An 18,511-nucleotide genomic window follows, 5' to 3' on the forward strand; every position below is an offset into this window, starting at 1 on the left:
GCTGCCTTTGCTCCCACTGCCTTCATCTCCAGGGCAAAGATCTTCTGTTCAAAGCAAGGTGTTCGATATATGTGGGTATTACGCGTAACTGCAAATATCTCAGGTAAAAATAAGCCTTGTTTGTGTCAGAGGAGCGAAATCTTTCAACGGGGCAGGATAACCCTTGGCATCCCACAGGTCAGCGTGGTCCCTGATGATAGAAAAACACATCTGAACGAGCAGTGGGCTTCGGTCACAAAACCCAGCAAAACCTCGGAGTGAAACACAGGGGCTGCCTGCGGGTTCATTCAACTGTTGCTGTTACAGGGGCAGGCAGCAAGGAGCTGCTATGTGCAATACCAGTTTCTGGGAACAACGAATTCCTCTTTACGACTGTATTTTTTTTTGTGGGAGTGTGACTCAAATAAAAGTTGCTAAAGGAAATCTACAGATGAGATGGTAGCAGGTTCTTTAACTTCTGAGAACTAGCGGAGGAGTGCCTGGCTATGAATTGAACTGGAACATGACAGAAACAACTCTGTAGGTTTCTGTTTCAGGAAAGCATTTAAGGATACAGTTAATACTAGAGTGAATTTCGTTTATCCCCAGAGCAGTGCTTATGGTATATACTGAATACAGATGTTTTAAGGCTGCACTGGATCAGAGGTTTGAATTAGTTCCTCCAGATGTTTAGCACGACATCCGTTCAGCTGAAGGACCTACACTTCAAATGATGAAGCTTTTGCTAAATAATGCTGTGCTGCTTGTACGCCGGCAGCTGCCTCGCCCAGCTGCCGAGCAATTCCCTAGCAGAGCAGCAGTGAGCGGGACAGCTGTGCGTGGCTGCTTCACCTCCCAGGCCCAGCTGGCAGCAGATGATTCTGCTGTGAGGACCGTGGGTTTCAGCACGGGAGTCCTCCATGATGTGCGCTTGCCCCTGTCACGGCCGCAGTGGCGGGGAGCAGCTCCTAAGAGACGACTGGATGGAGGAAGCGTAAGTAAGTTAAGTGCAGTTGTGGATGGTAGAAAGACAGTACCATCTATGGCCATGCACCAAAAAGAAGTTATTACTCATGGGTTAGTAGTGTTAGTAAAGATTACTGCGTGTTCATCCAGCAAGGATTTTGTTTCAAGGAAAGGATGCTTCATCCTGCGAGTTCCTAAGCTACTGCCTCATCTTCACAACTGCGTTTGGTAGCATGTGACAACATGATTGTGGGAAAGGTGAGACTGCTGCAAAGGCAGCCTCAAAAAAGGATGCGGGGAATGTGGTAGTCAACAGAGGAAACTGCTAACGATTGAAATTTGGTAACGCGTTTGGAATCAGCAGCCTTCAGCTTTAAGGAAAGACAGTGCAACTGAGAAGGAATGAGGAGATTCCTGCCTCCACAAAGTGATTTTCTGTCTTCAAAAATAAATGTCAGGCAGAGTTCCACAACTGAGTAATTCACTGCGAATGTTCCTCCTCTTCTTGTTTCCACTTGATAAGCACCTAGTTTATGGAAGAAATTTAGGTCATTTTTTCCCCAGTAATGTTGCATACTGTGCTGTCCAAGTTTCCTGCACCAGTCCTGAGTCATTTTCCTACATGGGGTTCTGACTGCTTTTGGTACCGATTTGTTTCTTCTTTCATCAGAAAATGTAATCAGCACTCCCTGCCGAGGTAACAAGCGTCATGGGTGAAGGCCTGTGATCAGCTTTGAGTTGTGCAGATGAAGTGGTATGAGAGCAGGCACTACTGACAGCTGGGACTATATCCTTGTGAAGTGGGTTTGGATACAAAAAAGCCTAAGCGTGTATAGAGAAACTAGTGGAAAGCCCCCAGTAGTTGTCATGGAAGGTGGTTTCACCAGAGGAGCCGAAAAACAACTCTTTAAGGGATTTCAAAAGCACGAGAAACAAAACCAAAGGGCAACGCTGCAGGAAATGCCTGAGGTCCGGCAGACAAAATAATGGGTGTCATACACCAGGAATGCTTCATGTGGGATTTCCAACTTGTATAAAATTCCAGTGTGAGCAAGCACCTGCTCTAGTTTCTCTGGCGTCCTTTGTGCTGCCGAGAGCTCGGCGGGGGACAAAGGCTCTTCCCACCTCTCCACTGCCTCTTATCTCCCTGGAGATAGATTCGAGCCAAATTTTAATAGAAAACTGTGCCAAAAGGGATTTTTGAGAGGGCATCCAGTCTATAACCTGTCTCCATGACAGGGTCAATTCAGTCTGTTTTTCTTGATTGTCCAAATTGCTTTTGGGAAACCTACAGACAAACACTTGGGAGTCATTACTTTCAGTCTCCGAAAATGGTCCCAAGGCTGAAGGCAACCTCATTCTGCAGTGCTTCTTTTGGTGAAAGCTGAGGAGGGTAAGCAGAGCTGCAAGCAGAGGCAGAACCCACTTTCCTTTGTGCGTGGACACTGTTGTCTGCGGCTGCCAGTCAGTTACCATCTACCTTTATCAGCTTTTTTTTTTAATTTAAAGGGATAACGCTCAAGACCAGTGCCAGTACCACTCCACCTTTCTTAGCAGATCCCTCTAGAAGCTCCCTCCTTGAACTAGTACCACTTGCCAGCAGAGAAGACCCAGGATACTGTTTCAAAAAATAATTAAATGCCTAAATCAATTCAGAAACGGTCAAGTACTTTAGCCCAGGTTTTCAGCTGAGGACTGCTGTAACCTTACTTTTTCCAAACTGACACTGGCACCTCATAGCTAGTTATTCATGAGCACACACTTCTGGAAATCATGACTAACCCAACAGTCTCATACCCAGCTAAAACATCATCACTGAGGAGAAGCAAATTTCCAGACTTGCAGTAAAGTGCCCTTTCGCTTGATATTGCTATCTGTAATGTGTAAAGGCAGAGCTTTACCTCAAATGACCTGATGGATGTGCTGGACATGTTGGTGTACAAACCATGTTATAGGATGTGTCAGCAGTACAGAAGTAGGATCATAAGGAAGAAGAGACTAAAAATAGCTCGATTAGGAATAAAACAACCCTACAGCACTGGAAAGGATATTAAGTCCATGTCTCTATTACAGGCTGATTTTGGTTTAGCAGAGAGTAGGAAGGATGGCCGGGAGCATATACCCCATACGTGCCTTCTACTTGCTTCTTCACCTTGCTCTGAAACAGATGGTACTGGCCAGAGCCTCAAATAAGACGCTGGACTTAGCACAAAGCTGAGTCGATTTGTCCTAACATTTCCCCTGGTTCTGTGGGACGGGAGGTCACGGCGAGTGGGATAAGATCTGACATCAGCATCACTGAGCAGCAGACCATCAGGCCCCTGCAGCAAGGCTAACACGTCACTGTTGCCTTGCACTAGGATGGGACGGGATTAGGTAGGACGAGCAAGAAGTGCTGTAACACAGTTATTCTGTATCTTTCCACAGTTCCAAACAAAGATTAAATAGCCACCGCGTGGATAGCGCTGTGTCATAGAGTACTCAAAATCATTAGAAGTGGGTTTTGTGTTTTTTTAAGGAATGCTCTTGCCTCCCCCTGCTAACAGCTAATAAATATTTGCATAGCACGGAAATTCCAGATGGGTGAGAGAAAGTTAATCTTCTGCCAATGCTCAAATAAGGCAAATAGAATAACTACCATGATTATTAGACACTTAGCTTTATCTCAGTGTAAAGCATGCTAAAGGAAAAAGTGATTACTAAGTACGGATGATGAATCTGTTTCGCCTTGGGAAGATACAGCAATTTATTTCTCTGAAGAGGTGCTTTAAACAGGCATGGGCAGAACAAGTCCATCTCAAATGTATCAAAAATCTGAAAAACTTATTACATTTGAACTACTCAGAAACGTCCTCGCGGTGGTTGGAGGTCTTGCAGGGAGGTCACTTGCAATGCAAAAGCATTTTAAATAAAAGTCTGTGCTTTCTGTAAGGACTTAAACAAAGCACAAGTCTGAAATATGATTATTGATTAAATTACTGATCAAAATATAAAATAGTTATCAGCTACCAGCATATCATCTTAGACTACCCCAGTGGGATTTTTTTTAGTGGAGCTTATGCATTGACTACCATCCCTTTTCAGAATGCTTTTCCATGTCAATTCGGTCCTATTCCATTGGTCTGTGCTGAGGCATCATAAGCAGAACAGACCTGCTTACGGAGACTGAAGCTGCAATAAAACCAACTGAAGGAGGACGTCATCAGCGTCCTTGTGTACCCATTTATGACCACACAGAGCAGATGCAACCAAAAACCCCAGCTGACTTAACAGCACTCCATTGTCTTTGTGCTTCACGTAAAGTAAGCGCACACGGAACACCATCAGCGAGATCCAGGTCCAGGTTGTGCTTGCACAGCAAGATCTTTATCTTGCACCTGCCAGCTGATCAAGCTGAATTCCTTCATTGCAGTCATGCTACGGCATGGAGGACACACCAAAGCAATTCAACATTTGGCTTGCCTGTTTACCTGCTGGGCTTCCCCAGCAGTCAGGAAATCTTTCGACAGCATCAGGTAGGTGCACTTTATCTGTAACGGTGGAAAAACCTGACTGCGAAGCTCTTTCCTAAAACTGACTTTGGGAGCCAAGCAGCTGCATCTGTGTGCCCTATCAAGTAACTGCTGTTACTGCTCTAGAAGCTAACTCTGAATGATATCGAACTTTTCACTGCCGGTTTCAGAGAAATCCTCCCTGATTTTTTGTGGGCATCAGAGCATACTCATACTTACATATCGCAGCCAATGCATGTTTCTGTGTGAAAGACTCTCCCACTCTTGAGGACCTGGAATTCTGAAGTCAAAATGTTTGCTTTAATTTAAGACCTCCTGCTGATATGTGCCACAAAGCAATCTTTGTGTCTCGAACCTTGTGAAAAGCTATGGCCTCGAGCCCAAAATTGATTTTTCCTCCCTGGTTTCCTAGGGAATAGGGAGAGGAAGACATCTGAGAAGAGTATGTGGAAAGCTTGGAAAACCCCTATTGTCCCATTAAACAGAGAGTTCAAGTTACTTAAGTGTTTTGGCTCTCAGCAAGGCACTTTTGCCCACCAGGCACTGTTTTACATCTTCAGTTTAATTGTTAGCACCAACCCTTCCAACCAAAACAAGAGCCAGGACCACAAAGATACCTTGAAAACACTCAGGCTTTCAGGGATGGCCAAGTGAGAGAGATTTCCCTTACAATCAATGGCCACTGGGTATCTTGACACTTTTGTACATCTGAAACTCTCAGCCCTACACCACATGCAGCACCTACAGAAAGTGCCACTTCTTACAGTAGGCGAGTGATCTTCAAGGGATCCTCTACATTCACAGCGTGTGTAAGAAACCTGAGATGGGTCATGAGGTCTGAAGGAGCCTAAGGAAACCTCTGGTGTCCGAGTTAGATCTACTGCAGTTTAATTCTTCTGGGATAGGGTGTTGACATTGGCACCATTCAAATTCAAACTCGGGTACTGTGTTATACCTATCTATATTCCTTAGAAATCTCAGTTTTGTATCTTAATCAGTTTTCTTATCTTCATCAAACTGAGGAAGCTTTCTCAAGAGAACCAGCTTACAAACAGCCGCACACCTTGTTTTAGTGTCAAAACCAGAATGCGCAGTGTAATGATATTAGGAAAATTTTCTTTATGGAGAGAGCGGTGAAGCACTGGCAGAGGCTGCCCAGGGAGGTGGTGGAGTCACCATCCCTGGAGGTGTTCAAGGAACGTGTGGACGTGGCACTGCAGGACATGGTTTAGTGGGCATGGTGGGGTTGGGTTGGTGGTTGGACCTGATGATCTTACAGGTCTTTTCCAACCTTAGTGATTCTGTGATTCTGTGATTCTGCGATACCACCTGTTCTAACAACAGCAAGTAACTGAAAGGGATTGGTATCTTACCTGACAGTTTGCCTAGCCTTATCCTATCCTAGCATTACTGAGAAGTAAGATTCTGCGTTCCAGTATGCAATTATTTCCATTGACTTCATGTGCTTAATGACATAGTCCAGCTGCCCTCACGCTTTGACCCAAACGTGAGGGAATGAATTACGTTCTCTCATAAAAAAAGTCTGCAATGAGTTGCATGCAGAAAATTTAGCAGATAGTTCTTTGACAGATGCCAAATAGCATATTTTTAACCAAATACTACTGTCTAACTTGCTCAAATAGAGCTTGAATAATGTCCCCTTAGTTATGTGAGCAAACAGCACAGAACGGTCACCAGAGCCAGGAGTAACTAAAACATGCAAAGAGCAACACCCACTGCCAAACCACTGTAAAAATACATATAAAGAGAGAGATATTCGGAGAAATGTTAGCGATACGTCAGCAGAATTACTAGCTGGGTAGGCTACGTAAGAAGTGAGCACTATGTGATTTTGAGACCTTTCTGCTCTTTCTGGCATTTCAAAAAACTAGAAGGCTAAGTATCACTATTTCCAAACATGAGTTGTTCCAGCAAGAGAAGTTCAAAGAAGTAGGAAGCTTTATTGCATACTGATTTCTCCCCGCCTAGAGGTTCAGCTTTCGGCCTAGAAAGATCACAGAGAGGGCCTCAATTCATTCCAGTTACCGAAGATACCAGTTATTCTTATGATTAAAGAGAACGCACAACAGAGAGATTGGCAGTCAAAGCAAGGCAGTGCTTCTGGAGTTCACATCCCATTAAGAATATCCATTTTAAACAGTGTGCCGTTGTGCAGTTGCTGGCTTCCATATCTGCATTTACCACAGGTAAAAGTTATGAATCAACATGTCGACTGAAAATTGAGTTATAATCAACACTGTCTCTCCCCATTATACATAACAGCAGCATAACAGGGCCAGTAACACCACCATGGGCCTGGAGCAGCAAGGTATCTTCTCAGTTAGAAGGGACAGCCATTCCCCAGGCTCTCCCTCCCCTTTCATATTCACCTACACAGTTCCTTCAGAAGTTCCTTCATGTCACTGGCCTCTAGCCTGTTAGACTAACAAATCAAGAATCACAAAGAAAATACAGTAGAAATTCAAGTTCTTTCCATCTGCAACAATGTGTAGATTGCCACTCGGTCTGTGCTCTCAGGCCAACGACTTAATACTTAATGTAAGAGATTCCCACCCCCACCCAGTTGGAATCCTTTGCTCAAGTTTTTTAGACACAGAAAGAGAATGTTTGTCTCCAAACGCAGGAAAGAATCAGGTGTAATAGGAATCCAGTGGACCACCTTCTTTAGAGAGAACACAAAACTGTGTGGAAAAAGACTGTCCGTTCCTTGGCTGACTTGGAATTTCTTACGTGATGTCCTTCTTTCTTGGGGGCCGGTGAATATTCCTCACCACGCACTTCACCATCCATTCAATTCCCTCGTTCACTCCTTTGCTAAGGAAATAAGGTAAGTAGACAAGACTTAAAAATAAAAAAATAACAACAACAAACAACCAAGAACAAAACCATGGCTCATGCAGTCCCTAACTGAGCCCTTACAAGAGGGAGTGAGGGGTTCTGCCCTGCAGTTACTTACTGGCATTACTATGTTAGTTTCTCATACGCGCAAACAACGGGGATCTGATTTCTTTTAACTCGATACATAAACTCCATCCTTTATTTTTCTGGTGTCTATACAAGTCTACATCCAACTTAGTTAGTCATCAACTCTGTGGAAACCTTGGGATGAACAAGCATCAAACCACTTGACAGTCAGGTGGTTTGAGGTTATTGTACTACAAGCCTCAGGCTAGCTTTATGTATCAGATCTTCCAATCCTGGCTCCAACTTTCTGTAATCATCTGTGCTGGGGCTGCTAAGCAAGTCCCCAACTCACTGGTCTGCACAGCTTCCCAGCCAGGACTTCCACGATTTATTTTTTAAGGGCAAACTCAAACTGAAATTTTGAAAGGGAATTCCACACAGATCAAAACTAGAAGTGTTTGTACAAGACCCACAACAATTGAAAAGTTTGCATTTCATAAATTATCTAATACTTCTCTTCCAGTCAGTGCTTAACCACTGTTTTTGTGGTCATTCATCTGCTTAATGGGATTTGATTCTTAGCAATGCAGACAACAGAGATTTTTCTCATGGTTTAAGAAGCTTTTCTTATCCTTTGCAGTAGCTTGTATAATAATACAGCTTTTTTGCTAGATTAAAAAAAAGAAGACATCTCAAAGCTCTGGATTCAGATCAGGCAGTAATTCAGACAGGAGTATTTCTAGCCATCTGGAACGGTACTTTTGACTTATGCCAAATAGCACTTTTCACTCAAAGAACTGAAAGCGTAACCAAAGTACCGCAAGACTCAGTGTGCAATAGCAATGCCAAGATATCAAGAATCTAGTGGGTTGGTCAAGGTCATGGCATGCAGCTGTGTAGGCCTGAAGACGACTCACAGTCTCTCAAATTTTGGCCTGTTCTAGTTATTATATCTTAAACACCAGGCGTCTCCAGTGTAAGAACGCCCTTGGAGATTATTATATTATCTACATAACAAAGCTCATCTGCACACCAAAAAATACGAAAGCAAGAGCATAATTACTCCGCCAGCAATGGAACACCACTCATTTCTCTGGCAGTGTCATAAACAGCTGAATTTTCAACTGACTTCTTACATAAAAGCCAGGAGCTGCAGCAAGCCAACGACTGCAAAGATTATTGTGTACGCAGAAGGGATGATAAAGGACAAGAATCAACAGCTCCATATGCCTCCAAGTCCCGTTGCTCCCAGCCAGTAGTACATTTTCATCATGTTTCGTAAGTGGGATTTACAGATGAAGTTACTGACCTGGTGCAAGTCCAAGGTTCACAAACAAGTATCAGTCACACCAGGAAGGAAGCGCAGCTCCCTTTCAGGGGTTATTAAATCCTATAGTTCTGCTCTGCTCGTGTGACACCCTGCAGCAGTTCAGTTAACCAAAACACCATCCATTCTCATACTTACCCAGTGAGAGCAGAGCAGGCTTGTGTCAGGCAGTCTCTCTTCCCAATTTTGTTAATGCAGTCACTAAATGCTGTCTTGATGTCAGGTATTGAGAGACAAGTCTGCAAGGGAAACCAGAGAAAAGCTTGCTTTCTATGCTACGAGAGATGGTGACCTTCTTCCAGAATGAATCCTACCACACGCACAGTTCTGCTTCAGTCAGGATGGCACAATGCTGTTAGGTTAAACCCCCTCACCCACTAACACAGCAAATTCACTTCTTTACATTCCAAAAAAAATGAACATATTCTTTTTTTCACCAAAGAGAATGTACAGTCCAATAACAGTGCAGACCATAGTCATGCTGTCCTTTATTTCTACTTGCACAAGCCTGTGCAAAGCAATCAGGCAACGGACTTCCCAAAAACTGCCAGCAGACCACTACACCTGCGCATATCCAGCGGCACAGAGAATCCACCTCCTTCTCCTTGTCCATCTTTGAGGCCTTTGAGAAGTCCACTTTTCCCAGTGCAGCTTACAATTGCTGTAGCCAGCTTAATCCATTACGATCACTTCCCTTTCTGACCCTCTGGTATAATCGTGGCCCGCTCTAACTTTCACAAAGCTGTTCATCCATTGCTCTCCAGGAGTTTTGCTTCGGAGATGACTTTGCACCATTTACATTGTTTATAGTAGTACGTCACTGCATCACAACACTGCACCTGTTTTGAGGAACGTCTTTTTCCCTTTGGAATGATGTACAGTAACCCAGTAGAGGGGGTAGCACCACTGAACTATCAATTCAGAGAAGCCTTGTTTCAGTGTTCAAGGGGAAGCCATGAACTCGAAATCCTGTCTTACAGCAGAGGATGAGGCAGATTACCCATCACTTCAACCAGGAGCATCTGAGCTTCTCATGCTCAGCAGAAAATGTCAGCTGCGGCTTCCAAGTTCCCCTCTTTTCCATCTCCCTATCTACATTGCAAAATATTTGTTTACAGATGTGTTTTGTTTCTCAACTGAAACCACATAAGCCAAGAGCAAACTAGGGAAGCTGGATTTGTGATCACATAAACAGCGTACCATTACAATAATAAAATCCACAGATGACCTTTCTGGAGTGATGTTATCTACCATACATTTCAGAGGAAACTCACACAACCTGACGTATCATATTTCTATCTCAACTTCCCCAAAAGAACGCCCTGTAAACCATCTTTTCATGAAGGCTCTTTAAGGCATAGTGTAGTGGGTTGACCCTTGCTGGACCCCAGGTGCCCACCAAAGCCGCTCTATCACTCTTCCTCAGCTGGACAGGGGAGAGACAATATAACGAAAGGCTCATGGGTCGAGATGAGGACAGGGAGCTCACTCCCCATTACCATCACGGGCAAAACAGACTCGACTTGGGGAAATGAGTTTAATTTGTTACCAATCAAAATCAGAGTAGGATAATGAGAAATAAAACCAAATCTTAAAAACACCTTCCCCCCACCCCTCCTTTCTTCCCAGGCTTAACTTCACTCCCAATTTTCTCCACCTCCTCCTCCCGAGCAGCACAGGGGGACAGGGAATGGGGGTTGTGCTCAGTTCATCACACATTTCTGCCGTTCCTTCCTTCTCACACTCTTCCCCTGCTCCAGCATGGGGTCCCTCCCACGGGAGACAGTTCTTCACAAACTGCTCCAGCGTGGGTCCTTTCCACAGGGTGCAGTCCTTCAGGAACAGACTGCTCCAGCGTGGGTCCCTGCGGGGTCACAGGTCCTGCCAGCAAACTTGCTCCAGAATGGGCTCCTCTCTCCACAGGTCCTGCCAGGAGCCTGCTCCAGCGTGGGCTTCCCACAGGGTCACAGCCTTCTTCGGGCATCTCCCTGCTCTGGCGTGGGGTCCTGCATGGGCTGCAGGTGGGTATCTGCTCCACCGTGGACCCCCACGGGGGCAGGGGCACAGCCTGCCTCACCTTGGTCTTCACCACGGGCTGCAGGGGAATCTCTGCTCTGGCGCCTGGAGCACCTCCTCCCCCTCCTTCTTCACTGACCTTGGTGTCTGCAGAGTTGTTTCTCTCACATATTCTCACTCCTCTCTCCGACTGCTGTTGCACAGTTGTTTTTCCCCTTTCTTAAATACGTTATCCGAGAGGCGTTGCCACCGTCACTGATGGGCTTGGCCTTGGCCAGTGGCAGGTCCGTCTTGGAGCCGGCTGGCATTGGCTCTATCGGACACAGGGGAAGCTTCTGGCAGCTTCTCACAGAAGCCACCCCTGTAGCCCCCCTGCTACCATACCCTTGCCACGCAAACCCAATACACATAGCCTAGCCAGGACTGACCTGCCTGTACAACCAAATTCCTTTTATGAAGGGTTCAGAACAGCATTACCCAAAATAAGATTCAGGAATGGTTCACCTAGAAATACATCAAGCAGCAAGGCTCTGTTTCTGGAGTCACCTGCAAAAAAGCATGAGTGGCTGTTTTAGGCAAAAAAGGTTACATCGTAGAGTCTTTATCCATTTGGCAAATCCACTCCAAGACAGGCAATGCTGCTGCTTGGCCTCATATCAGGATAAAACCTGAAGTATAGACTCTTCAGCCATCTCAAGAGTAACTGATCAGCAGAATGGAACTAAAATAGGGACAACAGAAAGGTGGATAGCCTAAGTAAAACTATTTATTAAAAAGTCTAACCAACCTGACCTATGTTCTGTACTATCTTTTTTTATAAGCTTATTTTAAATTAAAACTTAAGCTTGCTTAAATTAAAACAAGCTTATTTAAATTAAAACTAATTTTACAGGGAAGCTGTGGTATTTCTTAAGTTGGAAACTAGAATGGCCATCATACAGAAGGCCTATTTTCTAACAACTGTGTGGAAAATAGGTAACACTATTGAGTCTTCAAATATACACTGGTACTCACCATGACTCCTCATTTTCCAAAGACACGAGGAAGCTTTCCAACATTCTGGAGATTTCAAATTCAATTTCCAAAATTTATCTTAAGATTAGGAAGGCAAAACTTCCTCGCAAAGACACCCAATTATTTTCATATGCTATTTTTTCAGCTCAGTTTTTCCAGTATTTTTAATAGGGTTGCAAAATGAGCCATTCTATCCTCAAGTTTTAACAGTTCATTGTACAGCTCAGAAATACATAGTTTTCATAAACCTTTAAACAGCTGCATTCACATCAAAACGGCAAATATAAATTCTTATTTTGCAGCTTTTTCTGCAGTAAGCAGTAGGTAAGCAAAACTGCCTAATATTTTCAAAAGTGGCATGCTGACTTGGAAGGGAGTCCACCTGAATTATTATATATTAGACGTTCAACTCCCCTACAAAGCAATAGTTCCCTTAAAAAACAAAACAAAACAAACTCCCTCCCACAACACACATTTGACCCAGTCTTTTAATTAATTACAAAATGAACCAGTTTTGAAGCCCCTGCTAAACACACAGCATTCTCCTGGTACAAAAGAATTAATATACAGTATTGTCATGATATTAGAATTGGTATTTTGCAAACTGTGACTGTATTTCATCTCCTGATACGGCCAAACACCACTGAGTGGTGCAGTGCTGAGCGGATGCAATTTACTCTGGGGTAGTGGTGTCTATTAACAGCGGAATTCTTTTCTACAAGGAACTTAGCATCGGGGCCAAAAAAAAAATCTTACACTTCATGAAATTTCAGGCATTTCAGGCATTGAGTCAGAACTTTTGTTAGCTTACTGTGAGGAATGTAAACTTGAAAAAATTATCTGTGTCAGACGTGCTACTTCTGATATATTTCACAACAAGTCTTCTGCTGGACTTTAAAGATGTAATCATCGTGAATGATCCTTCACCTGCAAATACCAGCCAGGTTAAGATACCACTTAGCCCCCCGTATCATGATCCACGTTAACGACAGAGGGATGCTGGTGAGAATTCCCCATTACAACTTTATGTCTGGGGATCCAGAGCAGAAAAATCTCTGCCAGTGATAATCCTGTAACATTCAATTTTCTTCCAGACATCTTCAATTCTGCTAGATCAGTGGAAGAGAAACAGGCCTCCCAGTTTTCGAAACCTTGCTTAAGGAAGCCTGAATAATTACTGAAAAATAAGCTATAGTCTCTTCAATATTTTATTAATAGCACTGATGTCTCTCTGCTCTATGTCCATATCCAAGATCACACTCTCGGAATAGACCTCTAAATATACAATTTAGGTGTTTCTTAAAAATAGGCATACCTCCAGTCAGTACGGTTTTGCTAATCTCAGTTCTATGACTGCATACAGGCACTGAATCTGTGGGCTGGCCTTGGACCCTCCAGAAGGGGCAAGGAGTCATTCACAGTTTTTATCTAGAGAGTCTGTTCCAAATACCTCTTTCTAGTCGTATAAAGAAGTCCACTTGTTCAATCTTTTTTCTTTAGCCTGGCTAGGATGCCAGAAGAGCTGGCTTTTGCAGTATGCCCATAACAAAATATGCATATACAGCCAAAAGGAAAATTGGAACAGCTTTCCAGGTCACTGCATATAGCTTAGTGCTCAACAGCTAAAGGCAAGAGTGCAGACTGCTCCCTGCTGTAAAGCTGTAGTGTTGCCTGGAAATATGAGAGTTAACATTCTGGTTTCCACACAGAAAAGACAGTCAATTTCCCCACACACCAGAGACCACAGCAAAGTCAGGACCATAAATCAGGAATCCTGTCTCAATCTCACGCTGCCTTTTAAGTGGAACTACATTTCTTTCATTTCTATAACTAGATAATCTTACAATCATCCAAAAAAAGCTGTTGTGTTGTGCACTTGAAGCTTAACCAAATCCTCCTTTAAAGCCAAAGTGATTTCTATGTAAGTCTCAAGTATTCCCCACAAGTACACTCACTGAGATAGGTGTAAAGTCCAGGGGAAGAAGCTGGGAAGCATTTGCATACTTTGAAACAGAGACTGATCACAGCTGCCAGGGCTGGTACTCCAAATTCTGCAGAAAGTCTCTGGCTCCACCTAGAGATTAATGACTCAAAATGCAGTACTGGAATTCCAGGTACAATGCGTGGAAAGGAGGAGGAAACATGGAAAATACCATGACCACTTTAGGCATTCTCTTCCCTCTTTTCCATGCCAGGGGAGATGAGGACTGCCTAGGATGCGTCACCTAAACAGTCACACTGTAGTGCCCACTCACTTGTCAAATACAAAACAAGAGTTTTGCAGTTCTGGATATGCTGGAAAGAATTCAAATTATACTATCAAGAAAAAGCATTCCTTGCCATTCACTGCTGTCATTGATGGAATGCTCTAGGACAAACAGAGTGTTTCATTGAACAGATCTCATCTGGTTGTGGGAAAAGGATGATATTGCTTCACATACATTTGTTGTGCTATTCCTAGGTAATAGTAGAGCAGCATAAACAAAGCGCATTAAACATTTTTTTTTTCTGAATAAACAGGAAAAAACAGTATCAAGATACCAAGTCACAATACAAGAAAGACCCACCATAGCTACGTAGTCTGTTCTGTTTACACAGAAGTTCCAAACAGCTGAGATGGACGTGCCTGTAGTAAGCTCACTTATGCCACGGGGAAAAAGGTTGGCAGAGAAAGGAAAAAAATAAAACTAAATTCAAAAAAATTATTTCCAGCAGTGAGAAAGAACCATAGGATGAGTCCAAGAATGTGAAACAAATTTAACATGAATGCAGAGCTCACCTTTCCAAAGCTTATTTGCTCACTTAAGAAGTAAATCTGCAATAATCTTACCTCTACGTCCTGCTTGTTAGCTAACACCAGAATGGGAACCCCTTCCAGAGCTTCGCTGGTAATCATCTTCTCTATAAAGCACAGAAACAAAACCAGAGGTTTAGCCAGTTCTGGAAGATAAAGTTGTGCAAATGCCTGACACAGGCTATCTGGACATAGGGAGGAAGCAAGAGGCCCCTTCTTGCATTACAGTTGCAATTGATACAACTTTTCAGGTCTATTTTCTTCACAGAAATTTTTTCCAGATCAAACTCCAAACTTAATTTTGATCAACAAGCATGTTACTGAGAATTAACGAGGTGATAAATGTAGAATAAGGAATAAAAATTCCAAAATCATTAGCATAAGCACAAAAAGAGATTCAAGGCCATCATAGGCCACAAAAGCAAGTCCTGTGTTACAGGCAAGACGGACTTCAACAAAAAAGTGCAAAAGCACTACAGATGTGTCAACAACAGGCCACACAGCTTACTTCAAGGACACAGGAACAGACATGATCGTAATGAGAGAACTGTGCCACAACACATCATGAAATCACAGTACAGGTAAAACACAATGTACTCACCGAAAGCTCTTTTAGATTCTGAGAGCCTCTCCTCATCAGTGGAGTCAATAACGTAGATGACTCCATGAGATTCAGCATAATACTGAAAGAAAAACACAAATATTAGTGTATCTATCTGCTAGGACCATTTCTTCCTTTTCCTGATTTATTTTTTTTAAATTTGGTAAAATTTTGATACATGTGGAAGAGATCAACCAGTTAGAGACAGCTGTTTCCATAGTATGTTTATGGAGAGAAGAATGGTGGCACACAGAATGCATTGCCTGTTCTGTTTGCAGGCCTACGGAATACAACAGGTGAAAAAGCTTATCTGTCCCCCCAAAAAGCTTCTCTCTACTGGCACAACCCTCAGATATGTGTTGGTAACTGCTGTCTGTAAACAATAATGCAAATATTAAGCATTATCTTTGCTAATCTTGCACAGATATAGTTGAATCTCTGCAAAAGTGTTGATGCTAAATACTAGGGTTACCAATAAGCCTGTAGGATTACTAAATGATCATACTGCTTCAATTCTAAAAGAGACAAAAACATTTATAAAAGAAAAAAATACATCTCCAACCTTGTCCCAAAGAGACTGTAGCTCCTCCTGTCCACCAAGATCCCAGAACATTAGTCGAGTTTTGCCAACATCAATAGTACCAACTAGAGGGAAGGAAGAAAAACAACCCAATGAAAACTGAAAAAGCATCAACACCTGCACACCCCACTAAGAAATCTGGGATAGAACAGTCTTCTAGAGGAACAAATCACATGCAGTGGCTACTTTCAGCAATACCTTCACCAAGAGTGACCGCTAATATCAGATAGCGTCGTATCAGTGCAAATAATATGAGAATCAGGTCAGCGAATGAACTCCAGTGAAATTTAGCTTAAGCTCAGAGCACAGCACTGAAATGGGACACTTCGTTTGTTAAGACTTCAGGGTTTTTTCCTCATAAGCTAAGCAAGCCTATTTTATTCTCTTGCAAAAAGACATGGGGAGATGGGAGATACGATCTCTACTTCCAGGAACTATTTTGCCCTTGTCAATTCTTAAATATTTCAAACAAGAACCAGCTGATGTCTAATTGTGCAGGAAAGCTGAAAACATTCCAAACAGATTTACTTACTGTTTAAGCCTACAGTGGTTGTGATTTTGGACAAACTCATCCCTTTATAGTTCTTGTTAAATCGAGTTTTAGTTTGTTCAAGGAAGGTCTGAAAAGGAACAAGAAAAAGTATTTACTCTCAAATATTTTACTGGCTGGGGTAATCCTAACCCAAATCTGCCTTTTCATTTCTGCAGAATCCTGCTCCAACAGGTACTGCCCTACGTAACCTTGGAACAAACCACTCTTCTTGTTCCCTATTTTAGCAAGGAAAGATGGGATCACAGGTGATTACGGGATTACCAAAGCCTCAGCTACATCCCTGAAAGCTTATGCTAAATTTAAGTAAGAGGGAAAAGTTGATTCTTTTGTGTGACATCACTAAAATAACTCACAACACAGATGAAGAAAGATTGACCTGTCTGTTGGAAGTTTAATCTCTGGAGGTTGTTTAGAATTGCATGTGCCCTCCACGCAATTGGTAATAAACAGCACTTACGGTTTTACCAGCATTGTCCAAACCAAGGATCAAGATGCAGTACTCATCCCTCTGGAACATGTATTTATAGAGTCCAGACAGCAGAGTATACATCCTGCTCCTGCAACAAGTACCAGGAAATAATGAACAGGTCATTTCCAAAAGTCTCTCATTCCACAATGCAAGTTTTTCCTAACACCAAATAAATAAATGATGTTATTCTTTTATCAGTAACTCTCATATTTAGGCAATCCCAGGACAAATCATGGATCTACGAGAGATGATGCAAATAGCTCAAGATCAAATTTTCAAATGCATACAAGTGAGGGATTATCTTTCAAAGGGCTTAACCTCTGTTTCTGCACGCAGTGCCCACCATGCACGGCAAACCCCAACCCTCATTTGAAAACTACCCTGTCTGCTTTGGGGCTTAAAGGAGAGATAAAGAGTTTGAACGTCTTTTGCGGTACATGTAAGACCCACAGAAAATTAAGCCAACTGAGCACAGCGTATCTTAAAGGCGCATAAAACCCTCTGCTTATCTTAATTTAAGCCTTATCCAGCATCAGCCTTCTGTTACAGTATCCACCGTACAAGTACTTTGCCATCTTACAATGCCACGAAGACAAGATAGGTAAGTTAACGAGCCACAAGCACAAGACTAAGAATCAGACAAAGCGACACTAACGCCTGCAGAAGCCCACACTTTTTTTTGTTTTGTTGGATTTGCACAAACAAGGCAGAGAAGATTTGCTAAGATGCAGGAAGTATTGGTACCAAGTGCTACAGCTGACTCACAGAACATTGCAACAACTCTTCTGTTTAAATACAGACAAAGGGAACCTCAAGGCAAAGACTTTGAGAAGCAACTGTCTTTGAGCAAGTGTGCAGATAAATACTCGCTTTGAAGTCAAACAACATTGCTGAAAGGGGCGGGGGGGAGGAAAGCGTTCCAGACCAGAAGGAAGGGATTTCTCAGGCTGGAGCACAGTCGGCATGAGGACAGGGCACCTCAGGGCGCAGGGACTTCACCCCCCGCAGGTACCCGCCGAGCGAGTGGGGACCCTCCACCTCCAGCCGTGCAAGAGGCGCAGCTCACGCCGTCCCCCGGGAAGGCACCGAGGCCGCAGGCTGGGGCCAAACCCGGCTCCGCTCCCCTTTCGGCCGGCAAGTGATCCTAGGAGTGCCCAGCTACCGGCCCGCTCCCCCTGGATCCGGGAGATCCCCCCCGCTCCTTCTCCTGCCACCGCCTGACAGGGGAGAAGGGGGAAACCGACCCTCCCCGCAATCTCCCCCTCACGGCCCGGGGCCAGGTCCCGGGCCGGGCCGGCGTCGCCTCACAGGCCCGCCCCAAGCCCAGCCGCGCCCTGCCAGCCCCCGCCGCGGCCCTCGCCGTCCCCCGAGCGCGGAAGGCGGAGGACAGAGCCCGAAGCCCGCGGCCCCTCACCAGGTACCGGAGACACCTCCCGTCACACAGCGCCTCACCGCTCCCCGTCAGCACCGGCCGCCGGCGCCATCCCTCGCGCGGCGCTCTGGGAAACGTAGTTCTCGCGCCCCTGCGGGGGCGGTGCGGGGTGTGGGTGAGTGGACTACAACTCCCAGAATGCTTAGCGCCAGGAGACAAACCCACCACCACCACCGCTCCCCGAGTGCGCAGGCGCAGTAGAGGGGGCGGCTCGCTGCTGAAGTGGCGTAAGGCGTTGGCTAGAGAAGCCGGAAGTGGGCGTGCTGGGAAGCCGGAAGTTGGCGGGGTGTCATGGCGGCGGCACAGTAGGGGAAGGGGGAGTTGAGGGGTGGGTGGGAAGGCC

The 18,511-nt window shown here is 44.2% G+C and overlaps 1 protein-coding gene across 2 annotated transcripts; it reads right to left on the minus strand.

The window, feature by feature from the left end:
* Positions 1-6,421: 6,421 nt before the first annotated feature.
* ARFRP1 (ADP ribosylation factor related protein 1) lies at positions 6,422-18,182 on the minus strand. Of its 2 annotated transcripts, none has more exons than XM_059827255.1 (8): positions 18,151-18,182; positions 16,725-16,824; positions 16,247-16,334; positions 15,697-15,779; positions 15,135-15,216; positions 14,570-14,640; positions 8,848-8,948; positions 6,422-7,292 (listed from the first exon to the last, which is right to left on the minus strand). In XM_059827255.1, the coding sequence occupies exons 2-8, from the start codon at positions 16,815-16,817 to the stop codon at positions 7,205-7,207; spliced, it is 606 nt and encodes a 201-aa protein (XP_059683238.1). In that variant the 5' UTR covers positions 16,818-16,824; positions 18,151-18,182; the 3' UTR covers positions 6,422-7,204. The 2 variants fall into 2 exon arrangements, with proteins under 2 accessions (XP_059683238.1, XP_059683239.1); XM_059827256.1 differs by having other exon boundaries at positions 7,248-7,287.
* Between the last annotated feature and the right edge of the window lie 329 nt (positions 18,183-18,511).

This window comes from Gavia stellata, chromosome 20, assembly GCF_030936135.1.
Source record: "Gavia stellata isolate bGavSte3 chromosome 20, bGavSte3.hap2, whole genome shotgun sequence".
NCBI lineage: Eukaryota > Metazoa > Chordata > Aves > Gaviiformes > Gaviidae > Gavia > Gavia stellata.